Consider the following 25,659-nt stretch of genomic DNA (forward strand, 5'->3'; position numbering starts at 1 on the left):
TGGTATTTCTGTGCGTTAATAACTCCGTAAGTAATAATAGTTATTGTCATTGTGGATGTGTTTCAGAGTGTGTCATCATGTAATTCAGTTGATGTCACCTCAGAAGTATTTTTGTGTCAACATAAAATAGCGTAATGCTCACCTATTTGAATAATCATTCAGTTATTAACAATGTTTATTCGTTTATAGAAAATATTTGCTTGTAATGTATATTGATGGAAATATGTATCAGGTCTGATCGGCATATTAACACTTGTTATACAGAGCTAAACCTGCGCACCCACTTTTGTAATCCGACACCGCTTGTTAGCAGCAGCAGCGGCAGCTCCGCTCCTTTTAATGCAGCTGCATTTAGCGCCTATATATGGTACAATAAGCTCTGGTTTACGGTTACATTATACAAATGTAACTTAAAAGTATAGTTATACAGTTCTTAACTGTGTATATTCTGTCATGTCATTATCATGTATATTTACCATCCTAATTTGTTCTCTCACAGAAACCACATTTATGTACATATATCCATGCAAACCTGTTTATGCCTTGCAATTGGATGACTGAATAAACATTACTATCATCAAAGTTCACTCTGGATTAGCTGCAGTTCTTTCTAGCCGAATAATTAGGCCAGTTGAGTTCCAACCATCCCACTGCGCACAGAATATCCCACAGGCACCGTGTCGAATGTGGACGAGGTCGAACTGGAAGCCATGTTAATCTTGGACTAAATCGGCCACCGTAGGAGTTAAAACGAAATCGGAATTGAACAGAACAGAAACTAAAATTCACTGGATGGTCATATACAAGTTCACCACTAGATGGGGGAAAATATCACACAGTGTAGCTTTAAGTAGCACCAAAACATTGCTGGTCTAGAAGTAAGAACAGCTTGCATCAGGGGCTGGGGGCGGACCAACAAAATGAACACAAACTTGTGACTGCCATTTTTTAAATAGCAGCTAATCGAGCTAATAGCTGCTCGATTGTAATCTCCGTCTATACAAATCACGGCGAGCTGCACGAATGCGTTGGATTCGCTGTGTTTTGATACCGATGTAGGATTGCAAAGCCATGTGCATCAATAGTAACACAACATTCATGATTGTTGATGGAAGTTACAGTTGTTACAGTTGTCACATTGTTGATGTGTTTGTGTTTCCCGCTGCCTCGCTAGCGTTGCTGAGAAAGATGAGACATACTCTCTGTGGCAGCTCTCTAGCCCGTGGAAAGGCAAACTGGTTCGTAGAAGGCTCGTCAGTCGAACCAACTCTGAACCAGCACTAGCACTAGCTCTGAACTAGCTCTGTTCATGCTGGTGGAAAATGGGTATGAGTGAACAGTTCTTACAAGAACCATTTTTTCTCAGTGTGAAGAAAATATCAAACATCTACAGAACCCTTTTCCACTATAAAGGACCTTTTGTGGAATGGAACGGATCCATGAATGTTAAGGGGTCTTCCTGGTTCTTCAATAAAAAGGCTTTATTTTAAAGAGAGTAGGCTACTACATAATGATGATATAACTTGCTATCTAATAGATTTAAAATCACTTGTTATCTTACATTATGGCTTTCTTCTTATCATCTTGCCCATCAGCACACATGCAGTATATTAAGGTATAGTTAACCTAAATTTAAATCAGATAAAGGCGAACTCATGGGATTTCCATGCTGATCTGATTCGAGAGAATTAAAGTTCTCTCCCAGCTGATCTCCCAACAATCATGTCTGTAATTGAGTCTTCTTATGCTTATGAAGAGGGAGCTAAATGTATTAGTTAGCATTCTAGTGGGAAATGCTTCTATTAGCTACAGTACACTGTGTCTGGGAACAACAGCAGCCTGGCAGAGAAGACTGAACTGAACAGCCGCTTATTCAGCTGCTGAATTTCACCATGGCTAAATGAATGAATAATGCATGTAAGAATATACAGTATACACAAAACAATTGACAGCCAATATGTCCAAACAAAGCAGTGTTGGTTTTCTAGGGCTAATCAATATACATATTTATTTAACAATTCAAATATAATTATTTCAGATTATTCATAATCATAACCACCCATTTTACAGAAGTAGCATTCAAAGATTAACATTTTAGTGCAAACATTTAGGTAATTCCCATCTTGCACTTTGTTGTGGTTACATTATAACATCCGTACTGGTTGCATATAGTCTAGCCAAGACAGTTTAAATATGTAAATGCTCACGAAGCTAAAAAAAAGCGGATCTGGAAAAACTCATATGAGCCAATTATATTGTTCTTTATTATTTTGGGGGAGTTTGGCAGCATAAAAACAGCTCAGACATTCTGCCTAACATCTCATTTTGGAGTTTTAGGTGAATTTAAAACATTTTACTGACTTTATTCCTGTTAACATACTTTGTATGTGTTCAGTTATATAAAACCTCTCTTTTTTTGGTACTATATGTCAGTAAGAAAATTTAAATCAGGCACATTTTTTAACCAAAACGTACAGTCTGCACATAACTTTGGAATAACAAAGGAGCTATAAAATATGCACTTCCTGCATTTTAAAAACCTGAATGCTTTTGTTTATAAGAAAAACAGGTTACACTTTATTTAAATGACCCACTTTAGACATTCTACTTACTATAAGTAACTTTGCAACTACATGTCAACTTACTCTCATTAGAGTATTAGTATACTGTAGTAGACTGTTAGGTTAGGGTTAGGTGTTAGGATTTGGGTTAGTGAATCAGAGTCTCATCTCCCATTCCCTTTAAAAGCCAGTTATGCTTGCACCATGGTGGATTCCTATTTACATGGCGGAATGTGCGAGCGGAAAGACTGAACGCTTCTCCAGAGAGGAATCCTTTTATTTTTAATATTTAAAAATGTTTGTGTGCTGCTGCATGTCCCTGTGTGTATAATAAGCAGAGTGTATGTGCGTTATGGACCCGCCTATAGGTGCATATTACTAACGCACTCTTTAAATAACACAAAAAAATACTGCTTAAATAGCAAATGCACTCGCGCCCATCTGTTCGCTAATCAGAGGTGTGTTCAGGCGCATTTCTATTTTGAGGCAACTGAAATATACTGCACCATTGACCAACAAAAACCTGGTCTAAAGTCAAAGGCGCAGAATATTTCAGTTGTCTCAAAATAGCAATGCGCCTGAACACACCTTGTTTCGGCGAACAAATGGGCGCGAGTGCATTTGCTATTTAAACAACGTGACGAAGGACATAAAAATGATAACTGCGTCAAGGCCTGTACACACCGGGACGAATATCGCCCGCGCTTATCGCCAGTGTTTTTCGGCGTGTCTTGAGTGTTCACACCAGTGGTGGCTGGTGATAATTATTTTTGGGGGGGCGTAAATAATCAAATAGTCAAATAAATACAAAGCAGTATCAAGATGCATGTTGACTAAATTCAAGCATTAAAGAGAAAACAGTGTCTTCACTTTTATCTTTTAACACATTAATTTCACACATATAATGAGGAAAGGAAAAACAAAAGAAAACAGCCACAACAGACTAGCATGTTGACTACTTAAACATAAATTAATAAGCCAGCATATTTCTTAATGACTCTCTGATTAAAGTCAGTCATCTCAGTAGTGTCATGACGTTTGCATTGTTCAGTCAGATATTTGAGGTCTCTTACCCCCATTGTTGTCCACAAAACTTCAATACCGACACTTTGAAATAAAAGACAGGGAAAGCAATAAAGGGCATTGCTAACAACACATCCAGCCAGCCACTTACGTTTCTCATAACAAGCGCGTGAAGCTCTGATTGTAGCTTCGTCCTCTGTCACTGGCCTGCTGCTGGATTTGTAAATCACGTTGGTCCAGTTCGGGATCCTAAATCTTTTTTTTTTTCTTCCAAAGAACGCCTTGTGAAAGAATTTGTTTTAACTGCTGCCATCGCTACGAAAGTGATCATCCTGACAAGGTTTTGGCGGAGTCGGAGTGGCAGTGTCGCCCGCGCACTTTCACTTTAGTGGCCAAGAGCGTAAAGTTGAATGACAGGTGACGAGAACCAATCAGATTGGATAAAATAACACGCATCCAATTCTGATTCGCCAGGGACGCAGCGACCTGCGTCCGGAGGAGGATCTTTAAGAAACCAATTAGAGACCAGCTTCAGGTCACATGCTGCCCGTAGATTTTTGAACTCAGATAGACATCCATTTGTCCGGCGTCCCTCGCCCATGAAACCGCATAAAACATATTGAAAAACATATAAAATAGTTAACCCATCAAAGCCAGTTTCTTACTAACAGCCGCCACATCATATGAGTAAACTATTTTATTTATAATTTTTGCATACATGTATATTTCTGGAATTTTGATGGGGGCGGCGCTCCAGCGCCCTCTATTGACAAGCCGCCACTTGTTCACACCCAAGCGATTTTCACTAGTGATGCTCCGAGTGAACGTGTAAATTCAGTAGATGGCGCTCCCAGTATACAAGGTGATGCTGCGGCACTTTACGCTTCTGACACTCGCTTGTCACACAGAAGAAGAAGAGAGACAGTATTTACGTGCTTGCCAAAACCATTCACACACTTTTTGCTAACTGGCAACAAGCAGCATTAGCAGCTCATCTTCTTTTTTGTCTACTTACAACTTCTTCGTAGTATCAATGTGTGCTCGGCAAGACCGTTTTGTGCTTGAGAGCCACCAAGTCAAGTTTTACTGTAACTTTAGCAGCTCCAGGCATGTGAACAAAGCGCAGATCTCATTGGTCGGCCAGTTTTTAACGCACCGCGTCTAAACAAAAAAGCGAACCCATTTTTAAATCACGCTTTTTACGCCTAGCGTTTTGCACGTCGGTGTGCACACTCACACTGGCACCCTTTGTTTAGTCACGAGGTGTTAAACGTCGGCGATAAACGCGCACGGAAAATCATCCCGGTGTGAACAGGCCTTCAGGCTGAAACTACCAAAAAACACTTGTGTCGCGCCTGGCACCACATTGCACCGGGTGTATGATAGGGTCCAAAGAGTTAGCAGATATTAAACAGACAGTCTACTAATACTCTCATGGTAGTTGACATGTAGTTATTTAGTTAGTAGAATGTCTAAAGTGGCCCATCAAAATAAAGTGTTATTGAAAAACATATATTTTTAACTCTATCTATAAGGACCAGGGTTCTGAACGAATACATTTTTGTCCTCCCAAAGAAATGTCAAAGGTCGTCAAGCAGAGGCGCAGAGGAGGAGAACAACGGCAGCTAATGAAGCAAGACACACTGGACACGCATGAGCGCTGCCTGGTAAATTCAGAAAATATTATAACAACACACTTTAGTGAAATGGAGTTGTGTAGAGCTTTATGGTGTGATCTTGAGTGCGTGTGACTGTGATTGTGTGAGGCAGAGCTTAAGTAAAGAAAGCCCAATTTGCACATAGACCAAACAGAAATCAATAGTCAGTAAAAGAAGCTTTTTAAGCTCTCAGGCTTTTTGGCGTGCTACATATATCCTCTTTGCTACTATCTGTGGAACTGTTTTCAATATGTCTTATAGACAATGGTCTATCCACAGCCACATTTGCATTTAAAGAGGCAGAGTTGTATGAATCACCATTCACACCCCTGATAGTCTGGATCTCACATATACAAAAATAATGAAAGACGGTGCTTTTCTTCACAAGGGGGCGCCATTATTTATCATACATAAAAGCTAGCAATTTTCAGTCTTCACTATAGACCAACCGAAAGGATGCCTCCTTAGTTAGGTGAACTTCACTGTTGGACGTCAGTTGTATTGTACTGGCTGTATCTATGTGAAATTCAGGTCAGTAGATGTAATGTAGCACATAGTGCACAGCAGAGTTTGTCCTGAGAGCACAGGGACCATGGGACCACTTGCCCATATCAAAGTCAAACAAGTCGGGAGACAGCAAACAGTGGGCCATGACAACAAGACATCAGCAGCAGCATGTTTACTTTATCAATACCTGGTGTCGAGTGGAAAGAAAGGACAATCTAGGAGTTAAAAACTGAAAAACATGGCACTTGGTCAGTGTTTTCAGACTTGTGTGAATGAGTTTTCAGACTCTTTGATGCAAAAGACCCTCAAAAATGATGATCAGTGGTTCCATTGCTAAAATATAAAGGCATATTTTCATGGTTAAAGACCCATTTATTCTGTGTGCGAAAAATCATGATATTATTATAGAATTATGTATATGCATGATCGTTTCAAGGTTTGAGGTTTTTTAATGTTTTTGAAAGTACCTTATGTTCACAAAGACTGCTGTTATTTGATCAAAAATACAGGAAAAGTTATATAGTGAAATATTATAGAAGTTTAATAATGTTTTACTCTTCTTTTAATGTTAATGTCAGTTTTATTTATTCCTGTGATGGCAAAGCTGAATTTTTACTCCAGTCTTCATTGTCACATGATCCTTCACAAATAATTTGAATATGCTCAAGAAATATTTTTTATTATGTTAATATTGAGTTCACTGTTAATATATTTTTTTTTGAAAACTGTGATTTCAGAATTTTAGTTTTTCAATTTAATACACTGTTGCTGCAATAAAATAAAACTTTTGACCAGTACATTTACTGACTTTGAAAGCCCTAGTATGTCTCTGTTTTCTATGGTGTCTCTAGCACCCTCTTGTGCCGCCCTTATACAAAACTCTTTTGTGTAAAATCTGTTTAAGAGACGATGGCGACTTATGGTGCATTTGATCATTAAATGTTACCTTACAAATAGGATAGGACCGTCAGCAGTAAGGGCAACTTTAAACATTGTCCCGGGCCCTGTGTCAAGGGGGATCCAGAAAAACCTGTCTATATACGGCTGAATTGCTGGGGTCCACCTTTATAATCAATCTCAGGCCCCTTCACAGAGAAAAAGGGTGTCAAAATTTTACCTTTAGCGGTACAACAGCTTGTCAATGGGGAAGTACCCTTAAAAAGACATATTTGTACCTTTGTTTAGTCCTAAAAAAGTTACCTTAGAGTACAAATACTTACCTTAAGGTACTACTATGGACCTCTTTGTGGTAAAAAAAAAAAAAAGGTACAAATATGTCCTTTTAAGGGTATTGCCCCTGCAGTGACAAGCTGTTGTACCCCTAAAGGTACAATTGTTGAATTCATGCGAATATATTACATTTTCAGTATTTGTGCATTGGAATTTGGCCTTTATAATGATGTGAAAACAAGAGATCAAGAGCTAATAATTTTGGGACCAAAAAAAAGGCCAATTTCTTTTGCAGCATGATCTCTGGTCCAGGAGGCACCCTGCTGCAGGCAAACCATGATCGTGCTGTTCCTGGTCAAAGGGCTGGCCTACAGCGAGAGGCAGAGATAGAGCTGGTTAACGTTTAACCACGCCGGCTTGTAAAACAGCCCCAGGACAGTGAACCTTTGGAGTTTGATATGATGTGATTACAGAATCACCCCAGTGACACGTTGCCAAATTCAGCAGAATGAGGGTCTGAGTCTTCCGGGTGGTGATCTCTGAAATTGCTCAGGTAAGTTGCATCTTTAATTCTAAATTGTGAGACATAAGGAGTCTTCATGTAGTGGCGTTAGAAAACACTGTGCTCGTCCACATGGCTCTGTTAATGTTTTTAATTGTGCATTGCAATTCATAATTTTGCATTTAAACTGCCCAGTAAGGACACTGTCTAGGCAAATTACTATAATACAAAACGGGACACCAATGAATTATACTATCACAGTTTATTTATAGGAAAGATCATTCAATTCTAAGATTCAACAGTGCAAACTCTATTGCTATAGGCTTCATCTGTGTTTATAATGCAGAAACGAGCCACTCATCACCTTTAACCTTTCTTCAACTGTGACATTTTAACATATGTACATGCACACGTGAATTTCAGTATAGTTTTTAACTGTGCTAATCACTGCTGTAACCGAAATGCTTCAGCATATGGTACTTCGGCATCATACGGTTTGCCATGCTGACTAATTACAAGCACACAGATGGTTTTAAACAGTAGCAACAGTGTGGTTGGGGTGGGAGATACAGTGCATATGATATCGTTCTTGATTTATGGTCTTAAAAGCTTAAATACAGATGCAGGCAGCAAATGTAACATGCAACTGAAGTGCAATCACAAATATGATATTCCCGGCACCTGTGTTGCAGTTTCTGTCCAGCACAGTGGCCTTCAGAACAAGTGTATTTAGCCTCAGTCAACATGGGCTGAAAAGCAGCCAGAGATCCAGGCATGATAAGCGCACGTCTAGTTATCTTGTTTATGCAAACGGTAACCAGGTTGTCTAGGAGAGAGCAGTGGATGGACTGCAGACTAATGGAGCCCTTTCCCAACTGTCTTAAAACGCTCTCTTTAATGGATTCCTAATGCTCAGCCATCTCTCTTATACCCCTGATGTTTGAGTTACAAGAAAACCGTCATTTGCGATTTTTGGTCTCATGCACTGTATGGGTTGAATAAAAGGCAACATTCACCATCTGCAAAAGCGTGCGGTAATAGCATCTCACTCAGTGAGTCATCTGTTACCAGTCTTTTCAGTTTGGATAAACTCTCTGTGCTTTGCGCAAGCTATTGAATTTGTAGAGGCAAACACATTAGCGCTGTCATTGCTGGTTAGATGCATTGCATTGTAGATAATGAAAAGAAGAAATAACAAACATTCAAACTGCACACATCATGCACCTATTTTTAAAGGGGGCACCAAAGGCAATCAAAGGCAAGATAAGACTTGCAAACAGTATATTTTAACATCTTAGTGCTTCTTTTAATATGTGTAGGCCTAAATGTAAACAATTTGGTTTGTATATACAGTAATTGCCAAAAGTGATGTTTTTAAAGACTCTACAAGTTCGATTAAACCGTCAAAATATGAGACATTTTTTAAATATGAGGGAGAAACAAATTCAGATTGAGGCATTCATCTGACGAAATTATTTGGCAAAAAAAAGGCAAACTATACCTACAGGTTTTATTTGAATGCATAGAAAGCCACAGGAAAAAACATACATTGACTACAACATAATCAGTTATTGATATTTTGTTGGTTCTCTCTTGTTTTTGCTTGTGTTCATAATTACCCTTACAGCAACATAGTGTCGGCCCAGATCCGGGCCACATCTGGTACATGTGGATTCAACGCGTACCAAATGTGGGATGTGGGTTTTCACCACATAATAAAAAAGGTAATTGCGACTTTTTATCTCGCAATCTGACTTTTTTTCTCAGAACTGCATGATATGGTTGCAATTGTGAGTTATAAAGTGAGAATCGGTAAGAAAAAAGTCAGAATTATAAGATAAAAGGTTGCAGTTATCTTTTAAATTGTTTTACTCTGTGGTGGAAACAAGCTTCCATACTTTTTATGACAGCTCATGCAGCCAAAAATGATGCGTTATCACAAATAAAACAATTGACTACAACCACAGCTATGCAATATACTTACAAAATCTTTAACACATTTTTAATAATATTTGAACAAAGGGTGAAGATGTCAACTTTTTTCCACTACTGTACATGCATCTATCTATAAATGGATATAAAGCCAAACGAAGGCCAGCTAACAGCTTTCCTTTGTCTTGTTTGAGCCACAGAGATCATGGTATCATCATTGCTGTCATGATTACAAAAGCCGAAGAGCTTTTAAAAAAGACTAGCAGTCATGTCACCTTTGACCCCTATTCTGTACTCACCATCTTTTGTTGTCTTCAGCATCTCCCTTTGATCAAGTGAAGCTGAAAAAGACAAAGACAAATAGACACTGATGATTTTAAAGACCGGTGGTCGTGTCATTCAATCACACTTGATAGCACTCTCATCTCAAAAGAAAGAATGACCACAAAGGATATCTTATTTATATTAGATCAAGACAAAAGGGGACTTGTGCATACATTTTGCTCAAGTCTCCAGCTTGCCCTATTTGTCTCTTCAGAAACAGAGTTTAGTAATCGTGTAGTTTCCATCGGGCGTCCGAAGAATACAAAGTCTTAAATTGTGCTCAGATTTGCTGTCTGCAATCAAAAGTGATAGATTTAAATGTGAACATATCATCAAATGAAATAAAATGATCAGAGCTGCTATTTAGATCTATACTCTTGTCATTTATGACATACTGTAACTGAGAAATTAAAATGATAGTTTGAAAAAGAAGATATTTGTTTGTCATCTAAAAGAGTTTACACAAAAATAAAATGTCTATTTCTTCAGTGAAAATCAATGGGCTCCAATGTTGTTTCATTGCATTGGCAAAAACAGTTATACACATATTTTATGTTCCACAGAAGAAAGAAAGTCATGCAAGTTTGGAATGACATAATGATGACATGAATGATAACAGATTATTAATTTATGACTATCCCTTTAAAGTCTTCTGAGCGCTGAGCTATTTATGAGCAATCTTTAGATGTAATAATAGAATTATGCTTTTATTCTAAGTTCTGATTGAGGTAAGATATTTTTTTAGATGAAACGAGGTGTGAAATGAGGGCAGGGCGCAGATGTCCTCCTCTTAAAACACATATGTGACTCAATGATCGTCTGCTGTTTTGATTTGCTCTCGTCAGTTAATAATTACACCACGGTCCTTGACCTGGAGGTGAGGAAAATGTTTCTTTCCCCACTTTTCTTGCCAACACTGTCCAGCAGATAAAAAGCCAACATATACCCAAAGCTTTCTCCATACAGTTCAAACAGACTATTTGATCAGAAACAATAATTAAATTAAGATGTTACATGCCTTTATTAAGACCAAACACGTTTCCCCTCTAACCTGGATCAGAGTTTTCACACAATACACTTACATATGAATGAGAAGAATGTCTATTTAGTAATGGATCAGCGTTGTTCAAAAGGGCATGGTTAGGACATATGAACAACTTACCTTTGAACCTCTCCATGAGCAAAATCTCTTGGCTTCTTATCTTGTTCAGATTTAAAGCAAGAGTGTGCTATCTTGCCCTGTCATTTATGTGTGTTTGAACTTTGATTTAATTTCAGTGAGCACCCCTAATTTTGCTGATTTATTGCTGATAATCACTCACAATGGAAACCAATCAAAAATGTGGGGATGGACTGACTGGCATGCAGAAAGAGGCTGCGCTGCGCACTCTGATCCAGCGCACAGGATATCACATACACCAGGTAGGAGTTACCACAGCCTCAGGTAACAGGACAGGTGCCACTGTGGCGATTATGGGATAGAAAAACTTGCTGAAAATGAAAACGATCCCATAATTTACTCACCCTCAAGTCATCCTAGGTGTATATGACATTCTTCTTACAGGCGTATACAATCTGAGTTATAATAAAATATGTCCTGTCTAATCCAAGCTTTATAATGGGAGTGAATGGCAACCCAAAATTTGAAGCCCAAAAAGTGTATACATCCATTATAAAAGGTAATCCATAAGGCTCCAGGAGGTTAATAAACACCTTCCGAAGGGAATTGATGGAAGAATAATATCCATATTTAAAACTTTATCATTTGAAATATCTTGCTTTCGACGGACGGCCTTCCGTATTCAACTTATGAAGAAAGTGTAACGCCTCTCGCAGTTCAAAACACTTACGCTACGCCGTATTCCGTACTTCCGTACACGACGTTGAATACGGAAGGTGGTCTGCCGGAAGCTAGATATTTTACTTTATAATGTGTTAAATATGGATATCTTTCTTACAAAAACCCATCGGTTCACTTCAGAAGGCCTTTATTAACCCCCCGGAGGCGTGTGAAGTACACTTTTTTGGGCTTCAGATTTTGGGCTGCCATTTACTGGCATAATGCTTGGAAAAGCCAGGACATTTTTTAATATAACTCACATCTGAAAGAAGAAAGTCACATACTCCTAGGATGACTTGAGGGTGACTAAATCATGGGGTAATTTTCATTTTTGGGTGAACTAACCCTTGAAGTTGAAATCTGAGACTGAACTTCAGTGTCTATAATATCCACGTTTTCACTACTGGAGATATTCAGCAATTTTAGTATGTAGTATAGTGGCACCATCATGTGGTGGAAATGAAAAACTCCTTCCTTTCCATCTGTAAAAAAAAGAAGCATATGTCTGTGGATCAGTGCAATGCTTTGTCCATCCTTGAGGTCTATAGTATTACCATAATCATTTATGTTTTTGCTTAGTCCTTGTGGTGATCTCAGTGTGCATATTAACTCATGTATTATTAGAGTAATCAGTTGTTTTCTCCCCAGGAAAATGGCCAGAGGAGATATGGTGGTCCACCTCCTGGCTGGGAAGGCCTTCCTCCAGAGAGAGGCAGTGAGATTTTTGTGGGAAAGCTTCCTCGAGACCTCTTTGAGGATGAACTGGTGCCACTCTGTGAAAAAGTAAGGGGAAAAGTGGTCAACAAACTCATTTTAAATTAACCATTTAAAATAAATCTAAAAAAAAAAAAAAAAAATGACTTTTTGATAGAAGGACATGATAGATTAAAATGATAGAAGGACATTGGAAGTCTGTTCCCGCCTGAGAATATAAATAAATAAAAATTTAATCACAACTTTATCTTGCAAATGCATTTATTTTCATATTTCATAATATGAATATTTCTTATTTAAAAAATATTAAATGTTTTGGAGATCAATTTTAGTGTGGTGCAGCTTTAAAAATGTTACTCTTACCTGTCTCTGCAGTTTGGTAAAATTTACGAAGTACGGATGATGATGGACTTCAATGGCAACAATCGAGGCTATGCATTTGTTACCTTCTCCACAAAACAAGAGGCTAAGAATGCCATGAAACAGCTCAACAACTATGAAATCCGGTGAGCCATTGTTCAAAGTGGACATCTAGTGGATGAAGCATATTTTAAACAAAAAACTGACAAAAAAATCCTCATACATATTCACACAGAAATGGAAGACTTCTGGGTGTGTGTGCAAGTGTAGACAACTGTCGTCTATTTGTGGGCGGCATTCCTAAGACCAAAAAGAGAGAAGAAATCCTGGCAGAGATGAAGAAGGTGACGGATGGCGTCATGGAAGTCATTGTTTATCCAAGTGCTGCTGACAAGACCAAGAACCGAGGTTTTGCATTCGTGGAGTATGAAAGCCATAGAGCTGCCGCCATGGCTAGGAGGAAACTGCTGCCAGGTAAAACTCAATACAACAAATAATTTCAGTTATATATCACATATACTATATACTATATATAGTATATTACTTACCATTAGAGTGTAATATTAAACCGTAGTGTCCAAAAAAAACACTCATACTTGTTCCAAATGTACAGATGTTTTTCAAAGCAATCATCAGCTTGCAAAGCAAGACAAGATTTTATTGATTTCCCTCTGGCTGAACTCACGTTGAGTCCAAAGATACTTAGTTCATTGCCCAAAGGAGTTGAGTGAGAGATAAAAGAATAGCCAATGACACAGATTTCACCATCTCCCTCCAGGGAGAATTCAACTGTGGGGTCATCCTATTGCAGTCGACTGGGCTGAACCGGAAGTAGAGGTAGACGAGGACACCATGGCCACAGTGAAGATCCTCTATGTCCGTAATCTGATGTTGCCCACTACAGAGGAGACCATTGAGAAAGAGTTTAACAGCATCAAACCTGGTGAGCTGTTGAAACAATAAAAAGTCACTTTAATATTCTGGTCTCTGGATATGGCAAGTCTTTGGGTTTTTTCACACGTTTTATCATCCACCAGGCGAAAACCAGAAGTGCGATCACTTAGAACAGAGGTGTCCAATCCTGCTCCTGGAAAGCCACTGTCCTGCAGAGTTTAGCTCCAACCCCAATTAAACACACCTGAACCAAGGTCTTACTAGGAATACTAGAAACTTCCAGGCAAGTTGGAGCGAAACTCTGCAGGACAGTGGCCCTCCAGGAGCGAGTTTGGACACCCCTGACTTAGAACATTAATAGCGTTCCCCTCCACAAAAAGCATATTTATAGCACAAACAATTAGAAACACATTGCTATCAGTATTAAACCTGCAGTTATACACCAAAATGTAACACTCGTAGGAATAGTTCACACAAAAATGAATGTCATCGCCATCATGTCGCTCTAAAGCTGTATGACTTTTTTTTTCTTTTTTTAAACTAGGAACACAAAAATGTCAAAACAACATTCAACAGCATTGTTTCGAACAACATTGGACCCCACTGACTGTATGGACAAAGAATTACTCATTTTGTGTTTTATGTTAGAAAAATTGTCAAACAGGTTTGGAATGACATGGAGATACTTTGTGGGTGAACTATCCCAGCAAGCAATTTTGCATAAAAGACGTCTAATAGCCATCCAAACACAGCCCTGACGTCTAGACTAAAACAAGGCAAAATCTGGGCTGTCAGTGAAAATGTATTAGATGTCTAACCATAGTCCAAAAATAGACTATCTAGAACATGAACGAAAGAAATGAAACCAAACACCTTGTAATCACTGTTGACTTTGCTTACATGATGGAATATCATACATCTCGCAAGTTATTTTAGCAAAAATGATATGTAACCAAATTCAAGGTTCTTTTGGCTAGAAGTTGGTTACTCATAGCCAGACTATATTGGGTCTATAGTTAACCGAGATGGTGAAATGATGGCTATTGCATGCTGGGATCCCTTTAAGGTCAAGTTCAAATATTTTTTTGAACAATGATATGTATGATGCTTACCTTAGCAAGGACCGAAAAGAACCTGTTTCTGAAGTCTGAAGGAATTCATTTGTTTTATGTGATTTCATTTAGAGTGTTTGCTAATCTACAGGTGCTGTTGAAAGGGTGAAGAAGATCAGAGATTATGCCTTTGTTCATTTCTCTCAAAGAGAAGATGCCATCGACGCCATGAACGCACTGAATGGAAAGGTGAACCCAATCGAAATCTAACCTAGAGGAAAATGTAATCATTACGAAAAAATGCTGTATAAAAAACTCTGACTTCCGCCCAGGTCATTGATGGTTCTCCCATTGAGGTCACGCTAGCCAAGCCTGTGGATAAAGACAGCTATGTGCGGTACACCCGAGGCACGGGGGGTCGTGGCAATTCTCTGCTCCAAGGAGACTATGCTTACACTGTGGGCCAAATGTACGACCCCTCAGCTGCCTACCTAGGAGCACCAATATTCTACGCCCCCCATGCATACACAACCATCCCTAATCAATTCCGCTTCCCCAGTACCAAAGGGCACATCAGCACCAGAGGGCTGGTGCGCTCACCCTCTGTGAGAGGTGGGTAATCTGATTAATTTGTTGAAATCTGTTCCAAATGTAATTTAAGGTGTGACAATCATCTACAAATAAATCTCATTCTGTAACTGTTAATCAAGCTTGTGAATTATCTGCTAAAAATGCAGAAGATCTTAATGAATATATCAAATTGTTCTGAATATTAATGACCAAATTATGGAGCCTCTAAAGGGATATAGCGGAGGAAAAAAATATGAGATGTAGGAAAAATTATTTGGCAATGCAAAAACGCAAAGTTTCTCAAGGAACACCAAACATTTGCAAGAATGCGATTTTTACTCCATCTCATTTTTTTCCTCAACATGTCCCTTTAGGGGCTCCTTACCAAAACAATCCACTTTATATCTAAAAAAATCAATAAATCAAGTAAGAAACAAAATGAATACAGGCAAGGCCAAACTACACTTATTAAAGTCAACATGAAAAACATTATAAATGCTACATTCATAATGTGAAAATTCAGCTTGAAATGACATATTAAACACTGTAAAAATAAAATGTTCTAGTGACTGGTCACATCGAAATTTTTTAGTTGGCCAAATTTAATTTCTGTGAATTGAATTGTATCAATTCACAGAAATTCAATTTGGCCAACTGAAAAATTTTGATGTGACCAGTCACTAGAAAAATTTTAATTGGAGAGGCCTGAAATGTTTTACAGTGAATGAGAAAAATAAAGACATGAAAAAAACAGGAACCTTTTTTATTAGATGAAATCAATAAGTTTGTGTTATGTACATGCACCTGAATGGAGCCAGGTGGATGGAGGGAATACGTTTTTATTGTATTTTAATAAAAAGAATAAGAAACATTAGGGGGTTGGGAGCTAAGGATCAGGAAGCACATTTTAATTCCATGTTGACTTTAAGAGGCCAAAGTACTTGGTATTGAAAGATCTTTACATAATGTTTCATTTACGGCAGTTCAAACATATGATTTTTGCATCTTCTTTGCATGTGACCATAAACACAAAATATTCTGTTATACTGTTTGTTTTTCTTGTCCCATCTAGCATTTGAATGTGTTATCCATGCCTGCATATTACAGTCCAGTGACAATAATATATTAATCTGAATGGAGGGGGTACAAAAATCAAGCCTTTCAAATCTATAAAAGTTATGATCAGACAAAAGAATCAGAGATGCAGCTTCTGTAATGTGCTGGCTTGGAACATATCTATGATTTTCTTGATTGAAACCTGGGTGATTTCTGGTGATTTGATTCAACTTAATGCCTTCTTGCATTCCTAGAAATTTACATGAATGTACCTGTAGGGGCAGCGGGCGTACGTGGTTTGGGTGGGCGTGGATACCTTGCCTATGCAGGCGTGGGTCGTGGCTGCACCACATACCAACTCAAGACAGACAAACGCCCTGATGACAAACTCTATGACCTTCTTCCTGGCATGGAGCTCACGCCCATGAACCCAGTCACTCTGAAGCCCCAAGGCATCAAACACGCCCCACAGGTACACTCATAACCTCACTGAAAAGGTCACTTGAGGATTTTAAAGGCGGGAATTTTCAAGAAACATTTCTCCAAGGACCATTTTGCTGTTTTTGCAGATCTTGGAGGATATTTGCCAAAAGAATAACTGGGGTCAACCTGTTTACCAGCTTCACTCTGCTATTGGACCAGATCAGAGGCAACTGTTCCTTTACAAAGTCACCATCCCTGCTCTGGCTACTCAATATCCAAATATGTACGCCATAACCTCTGCTTCAACCATACTCACATTAACTGTCTCAAAACCTATAGTGAGCTGCCTACCTGGATAGATTCTTGTGCGTTACGGTCACATGAAGAACATTAAGGCTGCTTCAAGTTGAACATTATGCTACCTCATTACCTCAGATTCTGATAGTGAACCATTCACATTATGTTGGATTCACCATCATTTTGTTTCTGAGTTATAAAAAACTATGTCTGAGCTTTAAAACTTAATTATGAATTCACTGCAAACATGTCTCTCCTGATCGCCCTTATACTATAGCAAAGGGAATAGAATATGGTGATTGGTGAATTAATGTATTCACTCTCAAAAAAAAAAGAAAAGAGAGTACAAAATTGTACCTTTTAAGTGGTCGTCACTGGGGTGGTACCTTTAAGTTGAAGAAAACCCCTAAGGAACAATTGTGTACCTTTAAAGGTAGTTATACGTTTTGTTCCCCAAGGAACAAAATTGTACCTCCACTGTACCTTTTTTTTCTGAGAGTATCAGCAACATTATTATAAACTCAGAGTGGAATCTCAGAGATATGAAAAGTATTCAAATGAACTGAAGTGTAGCTAAATTAACACTTCAGTCAGACACGACATGTAGCAAACAACACTTCCCAGCATACAGTATATCTAACCTATTTTCTCAACACCATATACAATATATTTATACATTTTAGCAATTTATTTTACCACTGTTCCCTCTGTGTGACCAACCAGACACCCGTTCACCCCCGCCAAGCTCTGTACATCGATGGATGAGGCTAAGCTGCATGCAGCCGAACACACTCTGCAGATCCTTGGAGTTCAGACTGAGAGCGCTGACGCTGCTGCGGCCGTCGCTGCTGCATTCCCAGGTATGTGAGGTCTGTAAGACTTATTTTACTGTGATGCTAATTCTGTTATAACTCTAATTCTAACCACATACACTCATATGCCAAATTTACACAGAAGCGCTTCTGAAGCAGTCTTTGCACAGACTGTTTAATGTTGCTCAGAGGTGGCATAAACACATTTACACAATAATTACAATTGTATGATTTAATACTACCTAAAAAAAAGGCTCGTAATCATAGGGGAACCTTTTTTAGTGCTATATAGCACCAATTTTGGTGCTTCAGTGGTTCTTCAGCGGTTCTTCAGAGGTGCTATATAGCACCTTAGTCAAAGAACCGGTGAAGAACCTCTGAAGAACCGCTGAAGAACCTCTGAAGAACCGCTGAAGAACCACTAAAGCACCAAAATTGGTGCTATATAGCACTAAAAAAGGTTCCCCTATGATTACGAGCCAAGAACCATTTTTGGTGCAATATAGAACCTTTTTTTTTTTAGAGTGTAGGGGCTGAGGTGGATCAGAGCAGGCATAAACTGCACTGTCTTTACACAGAATTTTAAACGGGCACAGAGCAGCCTTAACTCAGCTGTGTAAAGATGCCTTTAGAAGAAAAGGTTCTAGAACCTTAAAGGTTTCTGTATGGCGCTTTATATATACAATTTTGTTTTCATTCCTTTTTCATTTTAAGCTCATGAACGTACTTTTTCACTAGATTTTTTTTTTTTTAATAACTCAAAACATTAAAATATTATGTATTTATTTAAGAAATACTCAATAACCCTAGAGTTCAATATAGTACCGCACCAAAAAAAAAATTCTAACAGGACAGAGTCAGACATATTTTTGTATAATATTACTCTAAAATGTACAACTGTGGTAAAAAGGATTTCAAATGTTGTATAGAATTATTTATTTTAAAAAAAGTCCCCCAATAATTTTATACCTTAAAACTTATCTTTAACAACCAAAATGACATTTAAATGTTTTTCCTGTGAAAAAGAAAATTCTTCATGCCTTAAAATAGCTTGAATGTAACTCTAAACCCTTGCTTCATTTAGTATATGCGGGTTCATGAATATACAAATTGCCCCCGGCACTCCACATGGACATTAAACAACATTAAAAACTTGATTTTCGTCACAGGGGGTCTTTAAAATACATTTAAAGGTTCAGTTTGTACATTTTAGCGGCATCTAGTGGTGAGTTTGCGAATTGCAACCGTCCACCGCTCCCCCCTCCCTTTCGAAGCACATAGAGAAGCTATGGTGACTAGAACTCTGTAGAGCAGTTTGTCCGTTTAGGGCTACTGTAGAAACATTGCGACGCAAAATGGCGACTTCACAGTAAGGGGACCCGCGGTATATGTAGATAGAAATGGCTCATTCTAAAGTAATAAAAACATAACGGTACATTATGCAAGGTCTTTATACTAGGAATCCCGGAATTTTTGTGGTTCGGTCGAATACTGGATGATCCATCCCACCCACTTTTTTCAGAGTTTTCCCCCCTGCCCTCTGGACGTAGATTCAGAATGCCCCGGACTAAAACCAAACGTGCCATTATATCTTTTGTGCCAAGGAGCATGCAGTTACTGAACAAATCAAGCTCAGGCAATAGATCTTTTAAATGTGCACCTTTTACCATTTATTATTTACTTAATTTTATGCATTTTTAGCTACTGGACTGATGCGCTGTCATTACTGTGTTGATCTTGTTGTTGTTGATGTCAATGTTCTGTATTCTTTACGTCCTCAATGCGGTTAGATGTTTGTTGTGTCTTTTCTTTTACTATTTATGTATTGTTATTTATTGTTGTTTGTGCTTAAATGTTCAATGTGGCTCCACTGAGTGCAAGACAAATTCCCCTCGGGGCAATAAAGGTTCATTCATTCAATACCGAATCCACTAGTTAAGATTCTGCCGAATCCGAAACCGAATCCTACTCCCATCCTCAGTCCATTATCACAGTAAACACATGAATAAAGTAAACAATGTCCACAGCAGTGTAGGGATGCTCATATTGCAAAATATGCTATGCGGTATTAAAATACAGCAGTAGTACAAGCTCCTGACTGGTGGAAAGCAAATAAAAGGCCTCACTAGAGTGGCCAGCCTCGGGAAGCGCGTTATCTCTGTATTCCCAGGACACCAGTGCCATATGAAGCCTTGTTTAAAGCTTTTCGTAGTGTGGTTTTGGTCTTTACTAAAGTAAACATTGTCACTTATGTTCTTCTCGCCGCTGTTTCCTGATGGTTTATAGAACAATTACCCCGAGTCGCCCAAAGAACAACATAATGGGAGCGCAGAAGGCGCGCGCGCAGTCAGCAGAGGCGCGCGCTGCGGAGACAGACAAAAGTATAAGCGAGGCTTGAGAGGGTGTCTTTTATCAACAGGCTGTGCTCCAGACTAACCTACATCACTTAGACATGTTACTTAATAAAAAAATTAAAATAAAAAAAACCATACAAGGTGTGGATTGAGGTAGGCCTGCTATTTTTATTTGACGAAAAAACTATTCTGGTTCTTCAAAGATTCAAACGGATTCAGTGTATTTTCGTTTAGTCATCTTAATTTGGTAATTGTTTAAGTGAAAAATATTTAGTGTAGGCCTATTTATTGTATTCTTTTTATTTATATTTTATCTGTTCTGTATGCTGCTGTTTGCACGGTAAAACAAACCCGTGAAAAAAGTGTCTTTTTAACGGGTCACAGACACTCGTCAATCGTATTTTTATTTAAAAATACTTATTATCCCCTAAGTCTTTTCCTTTTGGTTTCACAGGTTATACAATTGCCAGCACCACTGCAACCCAGCTGAAACAGGCTGTTTCTCTGGGTCAGGACCTGACTGCCTATGCAACCTACGAGGGTTACCCGGCCTTTGCTGTGGCAGCCCGTGGGGATGGATATGGAGTGTTTTGATACCCCTAACTAACTGTCATTTTTATGTTAATCTGTTCTGTGCATTTCTTTGTGTTTATATGTTTAGTAGTTTTTGTTCAGAGTTATAACTTTATTCCTTCCCAAGTGTTTTATGAGCATTTTGCGATACTGCAGAATATGAGTCAAATTTTGACTTAACTCAGGAAGAGGGCGACCTGAAGGCTGTCCACAACTCAAACGTTTCCAGAAAATGTCCAGTTTTATGTTCTATGGTTTATTGCTGTTTGTCAAGGCATAAATTGCCTTGGTTGAAACTTTATAATTTGGGGTCGTCCAGAATAATGACCCAATCAAATATGAGGTATGATTTTTACTAGCTTTTAAATGATCTAAATTACAGAAATGTAGGCTGGACCCTTGTTAAATGCTGCCTTAGAACGATTGCCTATAAAACTGAATCATTACAATTGAGTAATTTTGAAACACACAGTAAAACCCTATTGTGCTACAGACTTTTAGACATTTACTTTAGAAATCTTTGGTATTAAGTTGTATTTAAAGTGGTTTGTTTTTTTGTGTTGGTTTTCTTTCAGTATTTGCATTAACACCCAAGTACAGAGAGTTTTAACAGATCATATGCTTTCATACGCTTTTGTATGTATCTGCATGTTTTGAGATCATTTTAGATATGGTTGACACTTTGTATCTGGTTCTTTAGTTTTGCTATATTTTATAAGATATTTACAGGCTTGCTACTAATATTTCCCTCTTCATTCTTATAAGTTGGGAATATGAGAGCACTGTTAAATATACATGGACACATGCCTTAAAGGTGACAGTATTAAAGTTTGTGTAGCACTTAGAACTTATTTTTATACCTGAATTCCAACTCTGTTTATGTGAACTTTGTTTTTCGATCATGGACTTTTAAAAAAGACTGATAATTTATTGTTTTCGGTGATTGGCATCGGAACTGGAGGGAGAATTGGATGGGCATCGTCAGGGAAAAAAAAAAATAAGCTGAGAGCTTCATAGTGCTACAAAGTAAGAGAGTTGTTTAAGTATAATTCCAGTAAATCTAACCATCGTGTAACTAACCATCAATAAACCAAATTCACTTCTAAAGACATGTCTACTGTCTGTGTGTGTGTGTGTGTGTGTGTGTGTGTGTGTGTGTGTGTGTGTGTGTGTGTGTGTGTGTGTGTGTGTGTGTGTGTGTGTGTGTGTGTGTGTGTGTGTGTGTGTGTGTGTGTGTGTGTGTGTGTGTGTGTGTGTGTGTGTGTGTGTGTGTGTGTGTGTGTGTGGGCATGTTTTTGTGAAATATCAGGACACAAATGTGTATAATGACATGGGTATGACACAGGTATTACAAAAAGAGGGTGAAATATGAGGACGTTCCCCATGTCCTCACTTTTCAAAATGCTTATAAATCATACAGAACAAGTTTTTTTTCACAGAAAGTGAACTGCACAGTCTCCTGTGAGGGCTAGGTTTAGGGGCAGGGGCAGTGTAAGGGGATAGAAAATACGGTTTGCACGGTATAAAAACCATTACGCCTATGGAATGTCCTCACATTTCACAAAAACAAAGTGTGTGTGTGTGTGTGTGTGTGTGTGTGTGTGTGTGTGTGTGTGTGTGTGTGTGTGTGTGTGTGTGTGTGTGTGTGTGTGTGTGTGTGTGTGTGTGTGTGTGTGTGTGTGTGTGTGTGTGTGTGTGTGTGTGTGTGTGTGTGTGTGTGTGTGTGTGTGTGTGTGTGTTTTGAAGTGTCATGAAACCCAAAACAGATTTTTATTATGTTATCATGTAGGTTGCACATTTATCATTAAAGGGCATTAAAGATGCTTTAATGACATTTATCATTAAAGCATCTAGCAGGCTATTTTTTTAGCTAGCGTTAGCATCGTTGTTCTGATACCACAATGCTGTTAGAGGCTTCAGGGATGTCGTCTGAGTTTTATGTAAATTACACTGATAAGCCTACTAGTGAGTTTTAGAGAGAAGTAAACAAAATAACGAATCCCCTTACCTTTCCAACAAAAAGCTGCAACTTGGGCATCACAAGCTACTCTATCATCAAATCTTTCAACCTCTTGTAAGCCGTACCAATGTTTACGTTCATGTTTTTTCTTGTGGTGCGTTCAAGTCATGTCGTAAAGATCGCATTTATGAACGCCTCCACGAAGTCGTAAATACAGTTCGGGATTTTCTAAGACCAGATCTGTACGAGTTGGGGCGTGTCAGTGAATGTGTGTGTGTGTGTGTGTGTCATGCTGTCATGGCGGCAGCGGCATGCTCGCACGCTTCACGCTGACATGCTGCACTAAGAAAGTTAACATCTACACCCGTCGTAGCTGCCGGCGAAAACGCAGAAAGAGCTTGAACATGTTAATATCAGGACTACTTACAATGTGCGTGGTTTCAACCCTGAAGTTTGCAACCAAAGCTGCATTAAGAAGGTAAGATCCGTAATATCGGATGGAGAATCCATGACCCGTCAAATGTTTGTCCTGAAAGTAACCATCTGCACGCCACTTGGCCGAACTTTGAACAGTACAATCGCCCACTTTCTGATCAAGAATGGATGCACTTTCAGGTACAGGAGAGAGAGTTCAGGAAAACCCTGGATGTGAAACTAATTAATGACAGACAAACAGTACAATTCACCGGAAACAACCCGCGTCACTGGACTAAACTTATAACCATCCTATGTGGAGTATACTACAGGAATGGATCCTACACACCAACTCATAAAGATGGGAGACCATTAGGAATACCTTTGCTAAAGTACACCGTAAGAATTCTTCGGAAATTCCCCCTCTGTAGAACGCTCTCACCGAGGCCCGATCCAGAGACGCTCACTGAATGGATAAATCAGCAGCTGCGCTTCGTACGGGAAACCATCCAGCCGGCGCTCAATGAAGCGACGAATTCCAGCAGCACGAGAGAAACCAGAGTGGTAAGCGGAAACGAACTAGCTTATCTTTGGGATCACCGTAGGAGTAAGGCAATTGATATTATTCTAAATAACAGCACTTACCTAGATCCCCCACCTGCGATAAACGACGTCAATAACGTTTATGAGTATTATGTTGCGAAATGCCAACCAGCACAGATACACCAGCAGACCAGCAGTCCTCCGTGGAGCGGCGCTCTTGACCTGGAAGACCCGAGGTGTTATCCCGTAAGCTCGGATTTCACCGCGGAGGAGATTTCAGCCGTGCTCTGCAGCCTCCCGAATAACAAAGCATGCGGCGCAGACGGTGTGACCTATGAAGTACTTAAGGCAACAAAACAATTCTCAATAGTGACACTCACTCAGATTTTTAATGTCTGTTTAAACAACCGGAAAGTTCCCGATTCCTGGAAAGGGGCTATTATATATAGGATCCCCAAGAAAAACAACGTTCCAGAAGATCCCTCCACCTGGAGGGATATATCGCTGCTCCCCACTATAAACAAGGTATTTATGAACTGCATTTTATGCAGGATTTTACCTTGGCTAGTGGAATCAGGAACATTGTCACCAAAACAGAAAGCATATATAGAGAGGCAGGGAATGAATGAGCACGTATTCTGCTTGAAAACTGCCATTGATGATTTTAAACATGAATCCTCCCGCTTCTATGCGGTATTCCTCGATTTTCGAGACGCCTTTGGTTCTCTACCACATAGCGTAATGCTTCACTCCCTTGAAGAAATAAAACTGCCGGAACAGTATATACATATAATCAAGAATGTGTACGATAATTCATTTTTACAAGTGATTTGCGGACATCAACTAACGAAACCGGTTAAACTCGAAGTTGGCATTAAGACGGGGTGTCCGTGGAGTGCCGTGAATTTCGTACTGGCCTTAAACCAATGGCTGAAGTGGTTATGCTCTCTTGCCCCGCTTGACATTACATCTCCAAACCCAGTTCAGGCTTTTGCCGATGACGTCCTCATTGTATCAAGAGAGGAGAATGTCATTACACACATGCTGTCATACACCGATCGCTTCCTGCAATGGTCTGGACTTGGAGTTAAGAACAACAAATGTGCGGTGTTCTATGAACGACGCAGCGGGGGCAATAGATGGTATAGGGCCAAGTATGATCAGCCTCCATCATTTACAATCGCCGGAAGCACAATTAGAGTCTATTCAAGACATGAATCGTACAGTTATCTAGGACATATGTTTAATGTTGCGGGAGAATGGCAAGAGCAAGTGAGCGATATCTGTAAAGAATACTCCAGCAGACTGGACCTGATAGACCAGTGTCCTCTACCGATCTGCATTAAACTCCAGGCCATTCGGGACATAGCACTATCTAAGATCCAACATCTGTTTGCCAACGTCCACATCGCTAAAAAACATCTGACGGAGCTGAACAATAAGACCGTGCAACTGGTAAGAAAATGGTTAAATCTCAATACACACACGACAAGAAGTATTCTCTTTATCAGCAAATCCGAAGGGGGACTGGGGATTCCCAACATTGAATGGATTTATACAGCTACCAGAGTACAGCATCTACTGCATATGTTGAATAACGACGACCTTACAGTTCGTGAAGTTGCCCGGCGCTCATTGGTGCTGGATCTGAGCAAACGTAAGGTCCCCTTTTCTGCAGTCGGAGAATCGGGTTTCCTCGGCTTCCGAAAGAAACCTAGCGGAAAGCTGGACACCAGGGCTACGGGATTCGGAGTACGTTCGGATTGGCCTGATCTGAATGACTTGTGCAGCAATAATAATATACAGTTAACTGGTGGGGAGCAGGTGAGTATCAGCCAGGGACAGATTATGGATCTTAATGTGTATGCTGAGGCGACTCTTCATCACAGTAAGAAGCTGAACAGCCTGACGTGCAGGTATGAAATCCTTCAGTACTTTCAAACACAACAGCGCGATTACTGGTTTAACCTGCGCCTTCAAGGAAAGCTGGCATGCTTGCAGAGTGCGGACCATACAGTCTCTCACTCTGCGTTACAAAACTCAGCCGTAAACGGCGGTATCCTAAAGTTTGTTATTAAAGCCAGGCTACAAACACTCCCGACCAAATACAATCTCTCCCT

The 25,659-nt window shown here is 39.3% G+C and overlaps 1 protein-coding gene across 8 annotated transcripts; it reads left to right on the forward strand.

The window, feature by feature from the left end:
- Nucleotides 1-7,214: 7,214 nt before the first annotated feature.
- a1cf (apobec1 complementation factor) lies at nucleotides 7,215-21,736 on the forward strand. Of its 8 annotated transcripts, none has more exons than XM_079801050.1 (13): nucleotides 7,357-7,472; nucleotides 10,956-11,099; nucleotides 12,166-12,300; nucleotides 12,607-12,737; nucleotides 12,827-13,065; nucleotides 13,370-13,534; nucleotides 14,689-14,786; nucleotides 14,870-15,006; nucleotides 15,097-15,149; nucleotides 16,442-16,635; nucleotides 16,733-16,869; nucleotides 17,607-17,743; nucleotides 20,504-21,732. In XM_079801050.1, the coding sequence occupies exons 2-13, from the start codon at nucleotides 11,001-11,003 to the stop codon at nucleotides 20,641-20,643; spliced, it is 1,665 nt and encodes a 554-aa protein (XP_079657176.1). In that variant the 5' UTR covers nucleotides 7,357-7,472; nucleotides 10,956-11,000; the 3' UTR covers nucleotides 20,644-21,732. The 8 variants fall into 8 exon arrangements, with proteins under 8 accessions (XP_079657175.1, XP_079657176.1, XP_079657180.1 ...); XM_079801054.1 differs by having other exon boundaries at nucleotides 17,607-17,752; nucleotides 20,504-21,726; XM_079801049.1 differs by having other exon boundaries at nucleotides 7,215-7,472; nucleotides 14,870-15,149; nucleotides 20,504-21,736.
- Nucleotides 21,737-25,659: the final 3,923 nt, after the last annotated feature.

This window comes from Gobio gobio (genome assembly GCF_949357685.1).
Source record: "Gobio gobio genome assembly, chromosome: 20".
NCBI lineage: Eukaryota > Metazoa > Chordata > Actinopteri > Cypriniformes > Gobionidae > Gobio > Gobio gobio.

Excerpts from the sequence above, each read along its gene's own strand:
- a1cf (XM_079801047.1), top strand. The coding sequence starts at position 11,001 with ATGGAAACCAATCAAAAATGTGGGGATGGACTGACTGGCATGCAGAAA. Across the intron at positions 11,100-12,165 it reads CAGGATATCACATACACCAG|GAAAATGGCCAGAGGAGATA; the intron begins GTAGGAGTTACC and ends TTTTCTCCCCAG. Across the intron at positions 13,535-14,688 it reads GTTTAACAGCATCAAACCTG|GTGCTGTTGAAAGGGTGAAG; the intron begins GTGAGCTGTTGA and ends GCTAATCTACAG.